This window comes from Dermochelys coriacea, chromosome 2 (assembly GCF_009764565.3).
Source record: "Dermochelys coriacea isolate rDerCor1 chromosome 2, rDerCor1.pri.v4, whole genome shotgun sequence".
Taxonomy (NCBI): Eukaryota; Metazoa; Chordata; order Testudines; family Dermochelyidae; genus Dermochelys; species Dermochelys coriacea.
The window spans coordinates 214,053,687-214,073,434 of NC_050069.1; the positions used below are offsets into that span (position 1 = coordinate 214,053,687).

The 19,748-nt window shown below is 38.1% G+C and overlaps 1 protein-coding gene across 5 annotated transcripts in view; it reads left to right on the plus strand.

The window, feature by feature from the left end:
• The window catches only part of SNX13 (sorting nexin 13), a 169,641-nt gene extending 151,453 nt beyond the window's left edge, over positions 1-18,188 (plus strand). For 4 of the 5 annotated variants that reach the window (XM_043509219.1, XM_038390132.2, XM_043509218.1 and 1 more), the window contains 5 exons: positions 4,208-4,279; positions 7,634-7,779; positions 13,129-13,197; positions 16,279-16,391; positions 16,950-18,188. In XM_043509219.1, the coding sequence (XP_043365154.1) occupies positions 4,208-4,279; positions 7,634-7,779; positions 13,129-13,197; positions 16,279-16,391; positions 16,950-17,197 (648 nt within the window). In that variant the 3' untranslated portion in view covers positions 17,198-18,188. Of the gene's footprint in view, positions 1-4,207; positions 4,280-7,633; positions 7,780-13,128; positions 13,198-16,278; positions 16,392-16,949 lie in introns of those variants that run through there. The other variant, XR_006279380.1, reaches the window with a different exon arrangement.
• The last annotated feature ends 1,560 nt before the right edge of the window (positions 18,189-19,748 follow it).

A 19,748-nucleotide genomic window follows, 5' to 3' on the forward strand; every position in this document is an offset into this window, starting at 1 on the left:
GATCTTATCTCCTGGGATAATTGTGAGACCCTGTGTCTAGTGCTGGCCTGCATGACATTGGGCTCCAGCATCTATTCAGTGGCCCTTCTGCAATCCATGAAGGTTTTCCCATTTCCAGATCCTCATCTCATCAGTGCATTCAGTTTCCCTAGGCTAGAAGTTGGGAGTCAGATTGTTGAGCACCTCCTGATCCCAAGCCTGGTACCAAGCAGGAAGATGATGTTCAGGAGCATTCGGTGGGACAACTAACAGAGGAGGCTCATCTACCTCAACCTGTACTAGCTTCATCTGGTCCAAATGAAGCAGTTTCCTTGGGGGTGTCTTTGCCCTTTCTGATGATTACAGGAGGCATCAGCCTTGGACATTCAGGTAGAAGAGGTTAGGGAATCTTCTCACAGCCTGCTATTCTGGCCTCTGCTGTTCCATCTTGGGTGGCAAATAAACGAGGCAATTTTAGAACCCATCAAGACTCTCTGACAAACTTCCTCCTTTCTTCCTCCCTCATCAAAGCAAGCAGATATCTAAAATAGATAAAGTTTTGCATGGTCATGCTGGCTTCCACTATTCTCTCCCTGGATCCTGGAGATTTGTCCCTTGACTTAAAGGACCCCTATTTCCATGTGATGATTTATCAAGGCCACAGGAAGCATCTCAGATTCCTGATGAATAAATCTCATGTTGTCCTTTGGCCCATGGGTAGCTTCCCGGGTTATTACAAAATGTATGGCAATGGTAGCTGCCTTGCTGAGAAGATTAGGAGTACATGTCTGTCCCTTCCTGGAAGACTAGTTTGTGAGACACCATTCCACAGTTCAGGTACTCTTCAGTGTATCTCTCATTCAGTCAACTTTCAAGTCACTGGGTCTGTTGATTAACTCAGAAAAGTCTATCTTCTCACCAATTCAGAGGATAGAATTTACAGGAGCAGTATTGGATAGTATCCAAGCCAGAGTTTCTTTCTTGAGTTGCAGCGTCCGACAATTTGATCCAACATTTTAGATTTTAAGGTTTACCCTTACAATTGCACAGAATTGTATGAGGTTTCTGGAACATGTGGTCTCTTGCAAGTATGTGGTCTGGTATGCCAGATTGTGTTTCAGGATTCTACAAGATTGGCTGGCCTCAATATTTTTGCTGAGCCATCACCATTTGAACACTGCTCAGAGTGCCCACTCACATTTTATTGTCTGGACTGGTGGACAAACTCTGTCAAATTTGCATAGGAGTTCCATTTGTCCTCAACCATCGCTAATGTTAGTAATGGATATGTGTTTCCTGAACTGGGGGGCCTCATCTGGATTCCCTTCAGTCATAGGGGTTATGGTCCACAAAGGACATGATTCTTCATGTAGATGTCACAGTTGAGAGCTAGCCATCTGGCGTACCAGGTTTTCCTAACTCATATCAAGGGAAAAAACCTGCTCACTCTTACAGACCACACACAGTCAATGTTCTGTCTCAACAGACAAGGAGAGGCCCACTCATCCCAGTTCTACTATGACACAGTTATCTATGGGATTCCTGTATTACCAACATTATCGATCTCAGAGAGAGAATCTTGGATACTCTCATGTATTTGCTTGTGCTTCAGTTTGGGTAATGTTATCCTGCCAGTCAGTGTGACAACACATTCGACAAGACCACAAGCAACTTCTGTGACCTTCCTGGGTAAAGTTCCTATCCTAGATATTTGTAAGGCAGCAACTTGATCTTTGGTGCACATTTGCTTCCCATTATGCTATCACTCAACAAGCTAGAAATAATGCCAGATTTTGGTGAGCTGTCCTTCAATCTTTGTTCAGATAAGCTCCAATCCCATCCCTTTCATGGCTTCTGAGCCACTAAGAGTGGAATGCACGTATGCAGTTACTCAAGAAAAAACTGTTACTTACCTGTTGTGCTTTGAGATGTGTTGCATGTGGCCATTATATGACCTGCCCTCCTATCCCTTTGCTTGGGAGCTTTTCTGACAAGAAGGAATTGAGGGAATTTGGGGCCAGCTCCACCCTTCATATCTACATGCAGTAGTGCACAGCAGTGACATGCTCAAGCTTCCCCAATAGGAACAGATGAGTGATCATGTTTTCCACCCTAAATCCCATGTAACTTCAACCTCATGGAAAAGTATTCAAAAGGGATAAAATCAACAGGCTGTCCTAGACGTTTTAATGGGGTTCTATAGGAATTACTCTACAAACCTGTAGAATTTAACAGTGAAAAGATTCGTACTGTATAGTGGCTTAAAAATAATATAGAGACTTTATCATAAATCAGGGTGACCAGACGTCCTGATAAAATTGGGACTATCCCGATATTTTACTCTTTGTCCACGTCCTGACGGATGTACAACTTGGACGCCATTTGTCCCGATATTGTAAGGTAGCCTGGCGATGGCGTCTGGTTGGTGCAGGGCTGGTAGGCTCCCTACCTGGCTCCGTGCAGCTCCCTGGAAGTGGTGACATCTCCCTCTGGGTCCTAGGCTCAGGGATGCCCAGGGGGCTCTGCATGTTGCCCCCTGTTCCCGGCCAATGGAAGTTGCGGGGGCGGCACCTGTGGGTGAGGGAGTGCACAGAGCCGCCTGGCCATGCCTCTTCCTAGGACCCAGCGGGAGATGTGGCCAGTTCCAGGGAGCTGCCTGAGATGTGCATCAGCCCACACACACTCCTGCACCCAAACTCCCTCCTGGAGTCAGCACCCTGAACCACCACCCCCCATCGCTCCCCATGTCCTGAGACGTCCCCCTCGCAGCAGGGCCAGAGCCAGGGTCCTGCATCTCCCACTGACCCGTGGCTTGCTGCGGCCGGGGCTGTGCTACCCCAATCTGTGGCGGGGTCCAGGCCCAGGGGCTGCTGTTGAGGTTGTTTGACCTGATCCTTAGCTTATGGCGGGGACTGCTACCCTGACCCATGGCTTGTGGCAGGTGCTGCGGCCTGGGGCTGATGTTGGGGCCGTGCACCCCTGACCTGCAACTTCCTTGGGCTATGCGCTCCAGTGGGGGCTGTGAGTCATGTGTCCTGATATTTTATTCTTGCCATCTGGTCACCCTATCAGAGATACAATTCTATATTAAGTTTAATACAGTAGTTTAAAAATATATGGAAAGTTATAACTTTCTACAGGGCTTTTGTTGGAACAATTCTTTCTCCAGTATTCTAAACAATCTTGCTTTCCACCAAATTGCTCTTTATCTGCTCCTGTTCACACCTGATCTAATACCCTTAAAATATAGCACATTTTTAAAAGTATAAATAAAAAGTGGAACAAGATGAATGCCAACCATAAATCCTATGAAAATATTTTGTTTTCCCTCTTGCATCCTTATCCTTTCTAGTCTCCCACTTTTTTTTTTTTTTGCAAATAATTAAGATTGTAAGCTCCTCAAAGCAGGTACTTTGTGGTTTTCTGTCTGTAAAGCTTACCTCTAATATATCTATAGCTATAGCAAGAGCCGAGGTGAGGGCCCTTCTTCCTCAAAACAGGAATGACAAGACTGAGTCTGGGGTCATATGAAATACAAAACTGTTGCTTGTTAAAAAAAACAAACAAACAAACAAACAAACAAAGATTGGACCTCACCCTGAGCCTCTCTTTTTTGGAAAGCTTCCCAATTACATGAATAAGGATAGGAGTACTTGTGGCACCTTAGAGACTAACAAATTTATTAGAGCATAAGCTTTCGTGAGCTACAGCTCACTTCATCGGATGCATTATACTCACAAAGAGAGATCTAGGATTATGAATCCTCATGCTTCAGGCCTGAGATCAGGAAGAAATGTCCACTGTTGGCTCTACAATATGGATTGATGGGTTTTACACCTTTCTCTGAAGAATTAGCCGCTATCTGAAAGGGGATATAGAACTAGACAAACCATCAGTTTCTTCTGGTTTGACAGTTCCTATGATGCTTTTTAATATAAATGTGCATGTGGATTTTTTTCTTGAGGATATTCATACAGTTTTGATAACTATATTGGGAACTGTTTCAAGCTGTGCTGGAAAATAATTCCATATGCAACCATTGATATATCTTGATATGTCACTAACTTGGAATCAAAATGCTTGATAGTAAGTCAGTTATGAAGATTGTATCCGAAATTTTGAAATTGGTTCTGTCATAATTAGAGATTCTCTTTGATGGTTTCCTTGAGACCTGTAATGAGTTGGTTTCCTTCTCCCATAATCATGTCTTTTTTTATTTTGAGTATAGGTGCCTCCTTTAATGCAGAAAACTGATTCAGATCCTGAACACTGCCGTGTTGCAGCACAGCTTGATGACAATGTGAGTTTGGCTTTTATTTTAGATTTGTTTAGCTACCTAATTTTGAAGTACCAATGTGTGTGTTGTTTCATATTGTATTATTTACTTGTTCTATGCTATACTTTATTGGCACCAGAAATTACACCAGAGGGAAAATTGGAAACAGTACTTTCAGAACATTTTAAATTGTTTTCTTTAAATAAAATTGACATATTTCACTCTAAAACGTTTAGAAGCTGTTTTAATACAAAATTGTTTGCATGGTAATGTGGTAAATGTTACCTACCTATTATTACTTCTGTAACTATCCTCAAAGATAGAATAGGGTTGCAATATGAATAGTATTCAGCTACATCTGATCCTGAGATCTTTAAAACGAGCAAATATCTTCAATATTGGTGATCAGAGACAATTACTTTAAAGAAAACTTTAAAAAAAAATTCCTAAACAATAAATGTTCAATCTGTGGACCCTGAAATATATAAAGGAAAAAATATTGTAAACGTGATAGTGAAGTTTAAAATGTTAAGCTCTTGATGTTCTCATAAGCTATGGTATTTTCCCAGTGTTCTGATTGATACACTGATCATATGTGTGAAACATAGTTGAATAAAATCTTTTATCCGTAACTAGGACTGAAGGACCTTAAGATTACTAGTGATTATATGCAGATTTGTCATGGTTATAAATCTGCACCTGTTCCACACTTCACATTTTTATTTGTCACATCAAAGCATTCCAGTTTGTCTTCATGTGCATAACTGCTACCGGGACTCTGGTAAATGACGTTTTACTCAAGTAACATAGGCTTCAGTTCTTTTGTTTTGCAATGATTTCATCTAATACAATTGTTTATCTGTAGATTTTGTTTACTTTTGAAATTCTTGTATTCTGAAACACTGAGCTCAGCCAAAACAAATTAACATAGAAAGTACGTGTACACCATTTTAGCACTAAATGAGCAGAAGTTTGAATTACTGTATCTCCCTTTTTCTGCAGTTCAACTTTTCTGAAAAAATATAGCATCTACTTAGTCTTAAAACTTCATTTTGAAAGAATAGTGTTTGCAAGTTTGAATTTTGCACCATATTTCTGGATATTTTACATTTAGAACTTTTCCTGAACTTCACACAATGCCAGGAAATTCATAGTTAAACCTTTAGATAATATAATATTACTGCATTTCTCTTCTGTTAGCATTGCGAATAATCAATAGTATAAGGAAGATTTAGTTGGCCTATATCTCACTAACAGAATTGTGAACTAAGGCTAAAATTTTCAAAGAGACACTTAAAATTACGCTTCAAAATCTATATTTAGGTTCCTGAATATCTGGCCAGATTTTGAGCACCCAACTTCAGTAATTGGTACTGCATCCTGACCACTTTTGAAAATCTAGCCACTTACTTAAGTATATATATTTAGGCTGGGATTTTCAAGGGTTCCTTAGGGAGTTAGGTGCCCAACTCCCACTGAAATTCAGAGGGAATTGGGCACCAAGTCCTTTGGCTCCGTTCAAGCATAAGGAACTATTTTTCAAATCTTGGCTTTAGTTCCAATTGCATGTGGAAATTCTGCTCTCAACTATAGTTGTGCAACTCCATTGTTGGCAAATTATGCCTTCTGAAACATCTTTACTATCCCATTGAATATAATGGAGTTGCACAGGTGAAAACAGTTTGTCTCTGCAATTAGAACCTTATGAACTAATTTTCCCATAGTTGTATTGACTGCAATTGACTTTTACAGGAGTAGAATATAGTAATGTTGTAATATCAGTTAAGGAAGTAATTCCATTTTAGAGGAAAGCCGTACTGTAAAATACAGACTGAATGGTGTGCTTAGTTTGAAATTTTTGCCTGAAGCAAAGTGAATGCACCCTTTACATCAGATATTTACAGAGGGCTCAGTAAGTTTTCTTAGAGTTTTATGTTCCATGTCGGTACAGGTTTGTTAAAACAATACTAATTGGCATAAAAACTAAGAAACTCAGTTAATATTTGTGCATGGATTTCCTTTGTTTTTTAATAACCACTTCTGGCTGACTCAATCTAGTATGAGTTGACTTCATATGTTGAAATGGCTGCTCTAGATAAGTTATTGTCTTGCATGTAAATGTATTTGATAAAAATGAAATTATTTAACTAATAGTTTACAGATTTATTGACACTTATATTTTGGTATATATAACATACAGCACATGGATAATAGATCCTACTGCTCACCTATAAAGAGACATTTATTATCAGATTTTACAGATTGTTTTTGACATTATCAGATACTATAGTGATATCAATATAAAATGCTAAGCTAAAAATTGAAAGCAATGTATTTTAAACATCAATATAAAGATTGACAGTTACTGCAATTTCACAATAGCCTCTTAAGTTAAATATCTAGTATTTGGAGCTATAAATCTTTTTGCAATATCTCTGTAAATATAGCATCACTGTAAAATAGCAGCCTATGCAACTTCTAAAAATACAATTTTTACTACAGAACCACAGTGAAGCATTTGAAAATAACAAACCTTTCTCTCTCCCACCACTAAGTTAAAAACACAGGTCCTGTGGAATCATCTGACACTGACAGTTTATTTCTGCATCAAGATCAGATTGAATTCAAAGAATAAAAGTTTGGGTTCTGTAGCAATGGAAGAGTGGTCTGCAATTGGGCACCTTCCTTTCAGAGCCACTGTTGCTACTGCTGCATTCAAAAGAAAGGGTATCCAGATGAAAGCCACTCCTTGAGTTTCCCATCAGCTTTGCTCTTGGAAGAACTGTTGCTATCTGAAGAAGAGTAGAATAAGAAACTCCTCTAATGACAGGTTTCAGAGTAGCAGCAGTGTTAGTCTGTATTCACAAAAAGAAAAGGAGTAATTGTGGCACCTTAGAGACTAACAAATTCATTAGAGCATAAGCTTTCGTGAGCTACAGCTCACTTCAAGTGAGCTGTAGCTCACGAAAGCTTAGTGAGCTGTAGCTCACGAAAGCTTATGCTCTAATGAATTTGTTAGTCTCTAAACTCCTCTAAGTAATACTGCTGCAACCTTCTGTAACTGGTTCTGAACTCTACCATCCTGGCCTCAGTAATGCAGCAGATTCTTCTTTTAGGGCATATTTTTAAAAACCATACTTAAAAATCTAGTTTAATTTCAAAATAAAAACCATGAATTATTCCATCCTGGGAAAGAGAGATTTCAGACCATAGAAAACTCTTTTAATTATTGACTTCTTTCAGAAAGACAGTCCGTGTGACTGAGTGTGGAAGAACTAAGACTCTTAACTTCAACAATTGTGGTAGATGATACCTTAATTGCCTGAGCTAGAAAAGAGGTTTTCTGTTTATACTTTGCCTTTTACTCTACGTATCTAGGTGGATGACAATATTCCTCTTAGAGTAATGCTGCTCCTTATGGATGAAGTCTTTGATTTAAAGGAGAGAAATCAGTGGTTAAGAAGAAATATAAAAAATCTACTTCAACAGCTTATTAGAGCAACATATGGAGACACGATCAATAGGTACCAGCTTTTTTATTCATGCTCAATTGCTGTATGAGAGTTTGTGAATCATGTCTAGAAAATTATCCTTTATTAGTTAGTTGTAATGTTCTAATGATTGTGCATCTGCAAATGTAAGCTCACTGCTTGAATGCAATTTTTTCTTTCTGAGATTATAAACAGATCATTAAAGATGGAATGAGATGGAAGCAGATTTTTTAAAAAGGTCATTTTTAGTGTCTGTTGCATAAGACATGGAATGCGTCTTATGTAAACTTCTCTAAAAATTTGTAATTTCCAAGAAAATAGTAAGTTCTTGCATATGTTAATATAATGAATTCATACTTCTATAATCAACTAATGTTGACATTGTGTAAGCTTTTTGTAAACTTTACTTTTTATAGAGTGCAACTGTTTATAAGATTTATTACTTCTTGCACTATTAAACAATTGAGTCAATCAAATGCCCATAAAACTGAAGCCCTACAATCTACCAGACTGGATGTATTGTTCATACTTATACAGTATGTATTAGAACTGGTGTCAACAAGACGTTTTTTGTTGGAAAATGCCGATTTGTCAAAGCCCAAACTTTTCATGGGAAGGGGGTGGTTTTTGATTAACTTTGTGACCCAAAAATAATTTGGAAAAAGAAATCATAATGTCAACATTTCATTTTGATGCTTTCAAAATGAAAAATTCCAGTTTTCCCATTTGAAATGGCTGTTTATGGGGAAAAATTAAATGGTTGAAGTCAAAACAAAGTACTGTATTTAGAAATTATAGAAACAAAATGTTTTCGCTCAGACTGAAAATGTGTTTGATTTTCCATTCATGAAAGTATGAGATTTTGACTTTTGATCTGATTTGAGATGGGAAAATGTTTTGATATGTCCAGTTTTTGTGGGATGGCAAAACTGTTCCCCTCTCAGCTCTAATAAGTAATGATATGGGAATTTACTGTATTAGTTTTTCTACTTCAGCATTTTAAGTGGTTTATTTAAGACCATCAAGACTTTTGTTTTATAATTATGTTGAAATGTACATGAACTGTTATACTTTTTGAAAAGCTTAATCACTTTAGAGACAAACTCAGTTCTGTTTAATTAGTATTCTGTCTCGCAAATAGTTTCAAAGATGGGGGGGAAATAGCACTATTCTAATCTCCCATTTCCCCATCTCACTAATAGGACATTATTACATAATTCCATGACTCCAGCCACCAAGAAGCAGAAGACAAAGCAAATTGTAAATTATTAATTTTGTATAAGGAATAACTTCACTTACCCTCTTCATCCTAGAAGCAGGGAGACTATAGCTATCTCCAAACATTTTTTTTATGTGCTTGGAGGTGGCAGAACTTGATGAGTGATGCGTTTGTTCTCTGCAAATGGGCTGTGTAGCTGGGTATGAGCCCCCGAGTAAGCAGCTGAGACAGGTTGTGTTGATGCCTTGGTAAGGGCTGTGTGCGTTGACCCTAGGACCTTTGATCAGCCCTGCTGTTTGAAGTCTGAGTGGTTAATCATACCCTGGTGGTAAGGGGTGGAGTTGAGGTAAATAGGGAGACTTAATATAAAAGGTCATTTGCTAGGCAAACTTGAGAGCTGCAAACAAAGGCGGATAACAGGAGAGTTTCAGAGGGAGTTTGGAGAGGGAGGGTGTGAGGCTTTCCTTCCAGTTCCAGGTCTATGTGTGATTCCACAATGGCCAGCGATGGAACCGTGGTGTGACCTGCAACAGACGTGCCATATTTGCTTGCCTGCCTGAAGCCAGGAGGTACTTCCTCTGTATGAAGTTGGTGGCTATAATGGAAGAAAAGATTCTTGGGTTGGAAGGTGAAATAGAAATGCTACTGAAAATCAGAAAAGCTGATGAGTTAGCTCCCAGGTACAAGGTTGGGCAGTTCATAACCACCAGAAGTAAGGGGTCAAGGTGGCATTCTATGCAACTGCAGATAGATGAGGATGGCAAGCAGTGAGAAGAGGATCAAGAGGAATTTTACACAGCTAGAATCAGTTGGAACCTTCTAGCTGTGTGGAATTCCTCCTGATTCTCTTCTCTCTGGTGGCCACAACCTACCATCTCATCTGTCTCCAGCTGTATAGTATGCCACCTTGACCTCTTGTCTCTGGTGGTTATAAACTGCCAAACCTCCTCTATGATTTTCCCCTCTCTCCAATTCCATAGTGTAGAAACTGTGCAGTACATCTCTCAAAATGCAGCCAATCCAAGGAAACGGGGAGAGATGAGGGGGGACACGGATGAAAATCTGAAAGAAAATCAAGCTTGCCCACCGAGATCTCCAACCATCTAAGCAAAACAAATTATCCTTGTTGAGGATTCAATTCTCTGAAGAATTGGAAGCACATTCTGGAAGATAGAGGTGGACTACAGGATGGTGTGCTGCGTTCCTGGAGCCAAGATAGGAAATGTCGCTCTAAGATGGGATAGGCTTTTGAAGTTCACCAGCAAGGATCCATTACTGATGGTTCATATCAGCATTAATGATACTGCGTTGCAGGATATCTTGCAGATAAGATGACTCTAGTGAACTCAGAAGAGTGGTGAAGAAGGAAAGAGGAGATATGAGCACTCATTACAAAATCGAGGTGCTGAGAACAAAATTAACTAAGGAATCAAAGAACATGAAGAAAAGAAAAATTTTAATTGCTTGTGCACCAGCGCTAGGAGTTGCTCATTTGTGAACATAAATTCAGTGTAGCTGGTATTATTGAAACCTGGTAAGACGATTCACGTGACTGGAATGTTAAAAACAATCAATATAATCTAATAAGGATTGAGTGGGCAAAAGGGAAGGAGGAGTGACACACTATTAAAATTGCTATTATTTGTTTCTGTGTCCTGCCTATACTATGTAAGGGGGGGTGGGGAGGGAAAGCTTCCCCCAACATGCTATTAAAAACTCCACGGCCTACCTGTGTCACAACAACCGTTTTTCTGTATATAAAAACCAGGGCCGGCATTAGGAGGTAGCAAGCCTGGGCCCTATATCACAGGGGGGGCCCCTGCAAAGCTATATTGATCAGGCTTCAGCTTCAGCCCCATATGCCAGGATTTTGGCTTTCTGCCCTGGGCCCTAGTGAGTGTGATACTGCCCTGCTTGGTAGCCCCCCTGAAACCTGCTCATGGCCCTCCAGGGATCTCCAGATCCTTGGTTGAGAACCACTGCTTAAAGGGACCAATTTCGCAAAGCTGAAAACAGTTGAGCCAAATCAATTCGGGAGGAACAATTTAATGATTGGGAATTATTTAAGAACACTTTTTAAAAGTCAGTCCTACAATCAAAAAAGAAGGCTGTATTGGTTAAAACCAACCAGGTTTAGAAGGTAAGGCAGCTTTAAACATTAAAAAGAATATATAATAAATGGAAGAAAGGGGAAGTTGATAGTAATGAAAATAAATCAGAAACTAGGAATTGTAGAAAATTGGTAAAGTAAGTAAAAAGCCACAAGGAGATATCTATGGCTACCAGAGTTAAAGATGATAAGGAGTTTAAGTATATTAGGAACAAAAAAAATCCTAACAATGGTATAGGTCAATTACTAGATGGAAATGGGAGAATTATTACTAATGCAGAAGAGTCAAATTGTTCAATACATATTTTTGTTCTGGAAACAATCCAGATGAAGTCATACTGTGTAACACAGTATGTTACCCATACCACTGCTATCTTAGGAGGATGTTAAACAGCAGCTACTAAATTAGACACTTTTTAATAAATAAGGAGGTGCAGGTAACTTGCATCCAAGAGTTTTTAAAGAGCTGGCTGAAGAGCTTTCTGGACGGTTAATGCTGATTTTCAGTAAGTCTTGGAACAGTGAGGAAGATCCAGAATACAGGAAGAAAGCTAATATTGTGGCATTATTTTAAAAACAGTGAACGGGATGTTCTAGGTATTTATAGGCCTGTAAGTCTGATGTCTATCCCAGATAAGATAATGAAGCACCTGATATGGGATTTGATAAATAAAGAATTAAAGGAGGGTAATCTAATTAATGCAAATCAACATGGGTTTATGGAAAATAGAACTTGTCAAACTAACTTGATATTATTTTTTGGTGAGAGTACTAGTTTGGCTGATGTAATAGACTTCTGTAAAACATTTGACTTGGTACTTAACGACGTTTTGATTAAAGTAGAACAATACAAAATTAATAAAACACAAATTAAGTTAGTTTAAAGCTGGCTAATTGAAAGGTCTCAAAGTGTAATTGTAAATGTGAATGATCATTGAAGGGATGTGGTTCTTGGCCCTATGCTTTTTAACATTTTTTTATCAATGATCTGGAAGAAAATGGAAAAATCATCACTGGTAGTTTGCAGATGACACAAAAATTGGGGGAAGTGGTAATAAGAGGATGGGTCGCTGATACAGAGCAATCTGGATGTTTCATAAACTAGGCACAAGCAAACAATTCTAGGAACAAAGAAGGTAGGCCATGCTTGCATAATCGGAACTCTATCCTGTAAGCAGTGACTCTGAAGAAGATTTTGGGGTTATGGTAGATAATCTGTTGAACATGAGTCAGATGCTGTGGCCAAATGGACTAATGTTATCCTTGGATACCTAAACAGGGGAATTTTGAGTAGTAGAGAGGTTTTACCCTCTGTATTTGGCACTGCTGAAGTAGTGTGTCGCATTGTGGTGTCCACAATTCAAGAAGGATGCTGAGAGGAAGCTTGAGAGGATTCAGAGAAAAGCCACAACAGTGATTAATGGATTAGAAAACATGCCTTCAGCCTCAAGAATCTAACCTAAGAATCAATCTGTAATCTTATCAAGGAGAAGACTAAGGGGTGACTTGATTGCAGTCTGTACATACCTATATGAGAAACAGAAATTTGATAATGGTCTCTTCAGTCTAGCAAACAAAGGTATAATATCAAGTGGCTGAAAATTGAAAATTCATTAATTGCTCTGCTTTCTGCATCAATGTGATGTAATGATCTAATGTTCTGTTTGTAGAATGGGAAAGAGGGTAAATTACCTAATGGCAATATGGGTTGTATGCTGCTTCTTCTCCACCCTTCTTCATCCTTTTTCTTTCCTACTTCTGTTGGGGTAAACATATTTAACTTTAGAAGTACTCAAAATGAGGAAGGAAAATGAGTGAATTTAAATCATAAATGAGACTGAGAATGAACATGAGGCTTTCTGGTGTGATAACTTGATGTAATCTGTCTGTGGAATGGTGAAAAGGAGAGATGATGCACTTTTTTGTTTTTTCTTGAATATTGTTTGAAGTTTTAACTACTTTTAAGCACTCTTTACTTAAAGAACTCTGCTTCCTGATGCCCTTTGAAAAGTAAAATGAAAGCAATCACTGATTCGTCTCACTTTGATTTTAGAAAAATAGTTGATCATGTTGACTCGATGACTTCTCCTGACCAAGTAGCAGATGCAGTGAAACGCTTCAGGTATGTTTTATAGATACCGTTTTTATTTTAAAAGTATATAAACTTATACCGGTACAGGTCAACTAATATTTAATGATTGTCCTCCTACCTCAGCAATGGAATCAGTTTAAGCTGTCACTTCACACCAGAAATTCTGCCTCTGAATGAGATTCAGATAGGTAGTTTATATCCTGATTTGTAAAGATTTTATGATATATAAATTATTCATTACTTGAACAGAGAATATTCTGTGGTTACTCTCTTTAAATTTATCTTTTTTGGAAAGGGGTATCATAAAATCATAGAATATCAGGGTTGGAAGGGACCTCAGGAGGTCATATAGTACAACCCCTGCTTAAAGCAGGACCAATCCCCAACTAAATCATCCCAGTCAAGCCTGACCTTAAAAACCTCTGAGGAAGGAGATTCCACTACCTCCCTAAGTAATCCATTCCAGTGCTTCACCACCCTCCTAGCGAAAAAGGTTTTCCTAATATCTAACCTAAACTTCCCCCACTGCAACTTGAGACCATTACTCCTTGTTCTGTCATCTGCTACCACTGAGAACAGTCTAGATCCATCCTCTTTGGAACCCCCTTTCAGGTAGTTGAAAGCAGCTATCAAACTCCCCCTCATTCTTCTCTTCTGCAGACTAAATAATCCCAGTTCTCTCAGCCTCTCCTCATAAGTCATGTGCTCCAGTCCTTTAATAATTTTTGTTGTCCTCTGCTGGACTCTTTCCAATTTTTCCACATCCTTCTTGTAGCATGGGGCCCAAAACTGGACACAGTACTGCAGATGAGGCCTCACCAATGCCAAATAGAGGGGAATGATCACATCCTTCGATCTGCTGGCAGTGCTCCTACTTATACAGCCCAACCTGCCGTTAGCCTACTTGGCAACAAGGGCATGCTGTTGACTCATATCCAGCTTCTCGTCCACTGTAATCCATAGGTCCCTTTTCTGCAGAACTTCTGCCTAGCCACTTGTCCCTAGACTGTAGCAGGGCATGGGATTCTTCCGTTCTAAGTGCAGGACTCTGCATTTATCCTTGTTGAACTTCATCAGATTTCTGCAAACTTGCTGAGCGTGCAATCCACGCTGTCCTCCAGATCATTAATGAAGATATTGAACAAAACCGGTCCCAGGACTGACCCTCGGGGCACTCCGCTTGATGCCGACTGCCAACTAGACATGGAGCCATTGATCGCTACCCGTTGAGCCTGACAATCTAGCCAGCTTTCTATCCACCTTATAGTCCATTCATCCAGCCCATACTTCTTTAACTTGCTGGCAAGAATACTGTGTGTTTCCATATCAAAAGCTTTGCTAAAGTCAAAGAATAACATATCACTGCTTTCCCCTCATCCACAGAATCAGTTATCTTGTCATAGAAGGCAGTTAGGTTAGTAGGCATGACTTGCCCTTGGTGAATCCATGCTGACTGTTCCTGATCACTTTCCTCTCCTCTAAGTGCTTCAAAATTGATTCATTGAGGACCTGCTCCATGATTTTTCCAGGGACTGAGGTGAGGCTGACTGGTCTCTAATACGTTATAGCAGGAGCAGCAACAATTACTGTAGTTAAAACCTTGCCTCAGGTTATTACTAATATTTGTCTATACATTCATAACACTTGAACTTTCCATTGGAGCTTTCAGCCCATTGAGTAATCATCAGTTTTTAAATAAAATTATGAGCTAAGGGAATCTATTTGTACTACATCACTTTTAGAATGCTGTCTTTGTAGAAGCCTCAAGAACACACTAAAATAGCAATAAGATATGTAGGATGAGCTCTTCAGAAATGTGGTTCACAAAGATTGCCTGTTGAGCAAAGAAGATGGATATCTGACAGGTATTTTCATCTGAAGAGAGAAATACCTAAAGATGTAAAGAATAGTACTAACAGACCCCATAACAAAGGCTCTGTGACATTAGTCTTCTGGACACTCTTCCAGTCTGTATAGATATGGTCAAGACTGTATGTGAAGATGTTGCAGAAGTTTCATCTCTCACTGGAATTACTGAGTGAATTTCATAGCTTCTCCAAAGGTAGAATAGATCCCCAGACTGTGATCCATGTTTTATGTGCATGAGTGCAGTTATGTACCAAATTGAAACAGCTTTGTCAGCAATGTAAGCGCTCAAAATGTGGATTTTACATTGTTCCGACTCTGGTCATTAATAAATAGCATGGACTCAAGCGTGAGGTAACTTCAGTGTTTGTCATTTTATCCAACAGAGCAGTTGCAAATAGACTAGATAGAGTAAAGGCAGATTGGCTAGGCAGGCAGACAATTACAGAGACTAGAACTTTCAGTCCATAAGCTTCCTTAGATAATGTACTTTTGAAACTAAGAAGTTAACTTTTTTACAAGCGTAAAAGTAAATTTTTTTAATAGACAAAATTTTAAGGCAGTTTTCATTGATAGGATAGCAGGATTGTTTACTCTTTCCTCATTTCTCTCCTTGAATTGTCCAATTAAGAATACTGAGAGTCTATATGTCCTCTAATTGTAAATAGAAATAAAAAGAAGCCCAAGGTTTGGACCCTTTTTAAAAGTGAAAAATGCAAGCAGCACTGTTGTCACACAGATTAAACATTCCAAAGCAAGTTATCGTCTTGTGTCTTACTACCATAAAATTTGAGCCTAAGTTGTTATTAAAAGAGAGAGAGACTCATTGATATAAAGTGATTTGTAGACAAGTGACATATAGCTAATAAATTCAGCTGTATTTGGATATTTCTGGCAGAGAAGGGGTGGGTGTGTACATTTTCCCAAGAGGCTCAAGCAACAGACTCCCATACTGGAGTACATAGAGAGTAGTATGCAACTGTTAGTAACATTGCTGAGTTATGTTCCTTTTAAAGAGAATTGACAAGCAAGAAATTCTTATTTTCTTCTTCTGCCAGTTCTAAACTACACCTCAAATGATTAACAAAAGCATTTTGAGTATTGAAGATTTTTGCAGGTTAACGTAATCTCTGAATGCTTTCAGTTTGTTCACATTATGCTATGAGGTAGCTCACAGGATTTAAAAAATGGATATTTTTTTTAAAGAACTTTGTTTTGAAAGTCTTGTTTTTGTATTTGTTACAGAGATGCCTTTTGGCCCAATGGCATTTTAGCAGAAACTGTTCCACGCAGAGACAAAGATATTAGAATGCGAACGAGAGTGGCAGGGAAAACTAAACTCCTGGAGATAATGCCAGGTGAGTGAGCTTTCAATATTTTTAATATTTTTACTAATATTGTACATTACTGGATTTTATATTGTTACTGAAGTTGAAGTAGGGGGGTCCCAATCTTTATTTAAAAGTGAAAGAAGCTAAAGTACTGAAATTAAATATCTATTTGAGCCCATATTTTTAACAGATTATAATAAGATTGAATATTTTTGATTTAGTCTGACAGCTTGAGATTTCTCTTAGAACCAGTTCAGTATTAATTTAAACTAAAGATTTAATTTTTAAGTCTTGGACATGCATACTGCGTGTAGATACCAAGGGACAGTAAAATGTATAACATTGTTTTGCATATGTATGACCAGTAAATAAAATTGCATGTCATATTCAGAGATCTGTACTACTGTAATGAAACAACTTTTTTTCTTGCCTTCAAGCTGCATTCCTTTTAAAACCTTTTCTATAGGATTCTGTCTGAATATTGCAATGGTTGATTTACAAGGAGTTCTACCTTTCCTATTAGTTAAGCTATATGTACTTAAAATATGTATAAAACTACTTTTATAACTCTTGTCATTTGTGTAGATGAACTGAAGCACATCATAGGTGCTGAGACAACACGGAAAGGCATTCTTCGCGTCTTTGAAATGTTTCAGCATACTCAACTAAATAAGAGAATGGTATATGTCTTTCTGGAGGGCTTCCTGGAAACCTTATTTCCACAATATAAATTCCATGAGCTCTTCAGCAAACTGCATTCACGGTCAGAGCAGATGCAGAGATACAAGCAGAGACTACAATCTACTCAAGCGCCTTCCTTACAGAAAAGGTGACACTCCAAACTATTAAGCTCCTGTTTGTTTGTCCAGGACTAGTGTCATGGCCATATTCTCTGGGGCTTAAAACTCACTTGCTGTTGTTTCTGCACCAGTCTTTTAATGTCACATATTAGATTATTAATATATCCATAAGACCTGTGGATCTACTCATCCTCACTTATATTGCAACCACTACCACAAGGGGATTTGTGTCTCAAATGATTTGGTGCATCTTCATGCAACATTGAGAAGAATATTGGCCAGTTATGTAAGGAATGTCAGTTTCTTCCATTCCTGACTGAATCGGTGTTTGCAAGCAATGAAAAGTGCCAGACTATATTTGCTGAGGGCTAAGCAAAGCACAACTACAGTGACCATGAGGGATTTGACTAGTTTACCACTGGGAGATTGTGCAATGTGTGAGAATCAGGTGGGGTTTGTTTTGCATTATGATTGTGGGTCTTGATCAACATTCGTGTAAAGGTTGAGCTTTGGAATAGAAGTCTTTGGAACAGCTGGTTTCTGGGAAAAAAAAAAAAAGTTACAGTATGTCCCCAAGAGTACACTCACTAAGTAGAGGTTGAGATAACATGGCTTTTACACCTCAGTTAACTTCACCTTCGTTTATTTTGAAAAAATAAACTAACATATCTTGGTTGGTTTTGTTTTTCAGTGGTGCAAGGAAGAGGTGTAGTAGAAAATAGACCCTTTATTCTGATGAATTTGTAGCTTTAAGGGCCCTCTTCTGTTCTTATGGCACATGGCATACAGATTGCATGCAATTTAAATGGAAAAGGGGCATACAAATTTTATTGAAATTGTGCAATTGGTATTATTATTGAAGCATATCTCAAGTAGGTTGGCAGTGACAGGGGATGGGATACATGCTCCAAGAAAGATAGACACCAAACTAAAAGAGTAGATATTTGCAAGTTACACACAACTTTTCCCCGTAAAACTAAGAATTGTTTTTAAAAGCCCACTGTACTGTACTTCATTTAAAATAGCCCTAGGATAGCTATGTACCCCTCACATGATAAATTGCTAGAATTTCTTGGTGCCTGACTTACACAAGATTCCTCTAGACTTCATTAAACAGTCATGTGCAAACATTTGGAAATTCCTGAATGCATCACAATGTATATATGAAAATAGAAAAAGGAAATACAACTACAAATATTTTTTTAAATAACAATCTTTTTTATTTTTTGCATAATGTAAAATTTTAATAAATAAACCTATTCTACACAAAGGCCCCAAGTCTATCCATTTACTTCCATAAAAATTAATGTCTGATCAAGAATAAAGATTAACTACACTTGTTTGGCCTTAGTATATGGCAGAGTTTGCATCCTACTTTTTGGACTCCCTTCTATCTTGAGCTCCACCATCTAGGACAAAGGATGGGAACCATACACACTCCATTGTTTTTTTTTCCATTTTTAAAAATGTTTACAAATATTTTCTAAATACTAATACTAAATACTAAGTAGGATATTTAATGGATCACTGAACCAAGGTCCTCAGGTAGTAACTCATGCCCAGATGAGAACAAAATATGGTTCCATTGTCTGAGGGATGGGGAAGAGGACTTTTATGGGAGCGTTCTGAGGGGAGGAACCAAATAAGCCCTCATGGGTTGGGTGTGGAATCAAAAGAGATCAAGTTTCCATACTGATTTTCTTTTTTCTCTTAGATTTCAATCAGATTTTTTTTCATTGTATTTCTCTTGTAGTGAGTATCACTGTCATTGTCATATAGTATACATGTGCTCAAGTGCACTTGTTTTTCTTTTTTGCAGATCTACATACAGTAAATTAAGTCCCTTCCCTTATGAATTCCAGGAAGGAAAAGACAGCACATGTGGAAGATTCCTTCCCCATTGCTCCATCTATGTATAGTTTACCAGGTTCTAAAGAAACATAGTAATTAAGTGCTGTTGGAATTAACAATTTTTCCTCACATTCTTATATAAGGTAATAGATATGGCCATCATTGAAATTCCTGTTGCTTACATGTCAGTCTAAATCTTATTCCCATGTCAGTATGTATCACTTGAAATCTAAAGGACAAGATGTCATGCAGGCTTTGTGTTTGGTAGTCCACACAATACATCAACTATTGGAAGGTAATGTATGTAAATACAGACTAGAAAAGTAAAATAATAATTATATAACTATACCAAATTCTATTTTTGAGTTAAATTTGTAAATCACTTAATTATATATATACTTTGAAATCAGAAAGATAATACGGTAGTCTCTGAAACTTGTGATGCCTCTTCTCGACAGGCACCTAGGCTAGACTTCTGGAAGAACAATGGTCATGCTCATATTGTAGGAGATTTTACCATTACTTCTGCAGGAACACAAATTGTACATTATGTGCCAGGCTTAATAAAGTCATTACACTTAATGCATTTACTGCGCGCATATATATATATATAGAAGACAAAGCCATATATATATATATATATATATATATATATATATATATATATATGGCTTTGTCTTCTACTATTTTATTTCAGAATGTGGTTTCTTAACTGTAGGCAGGAACCATCAAA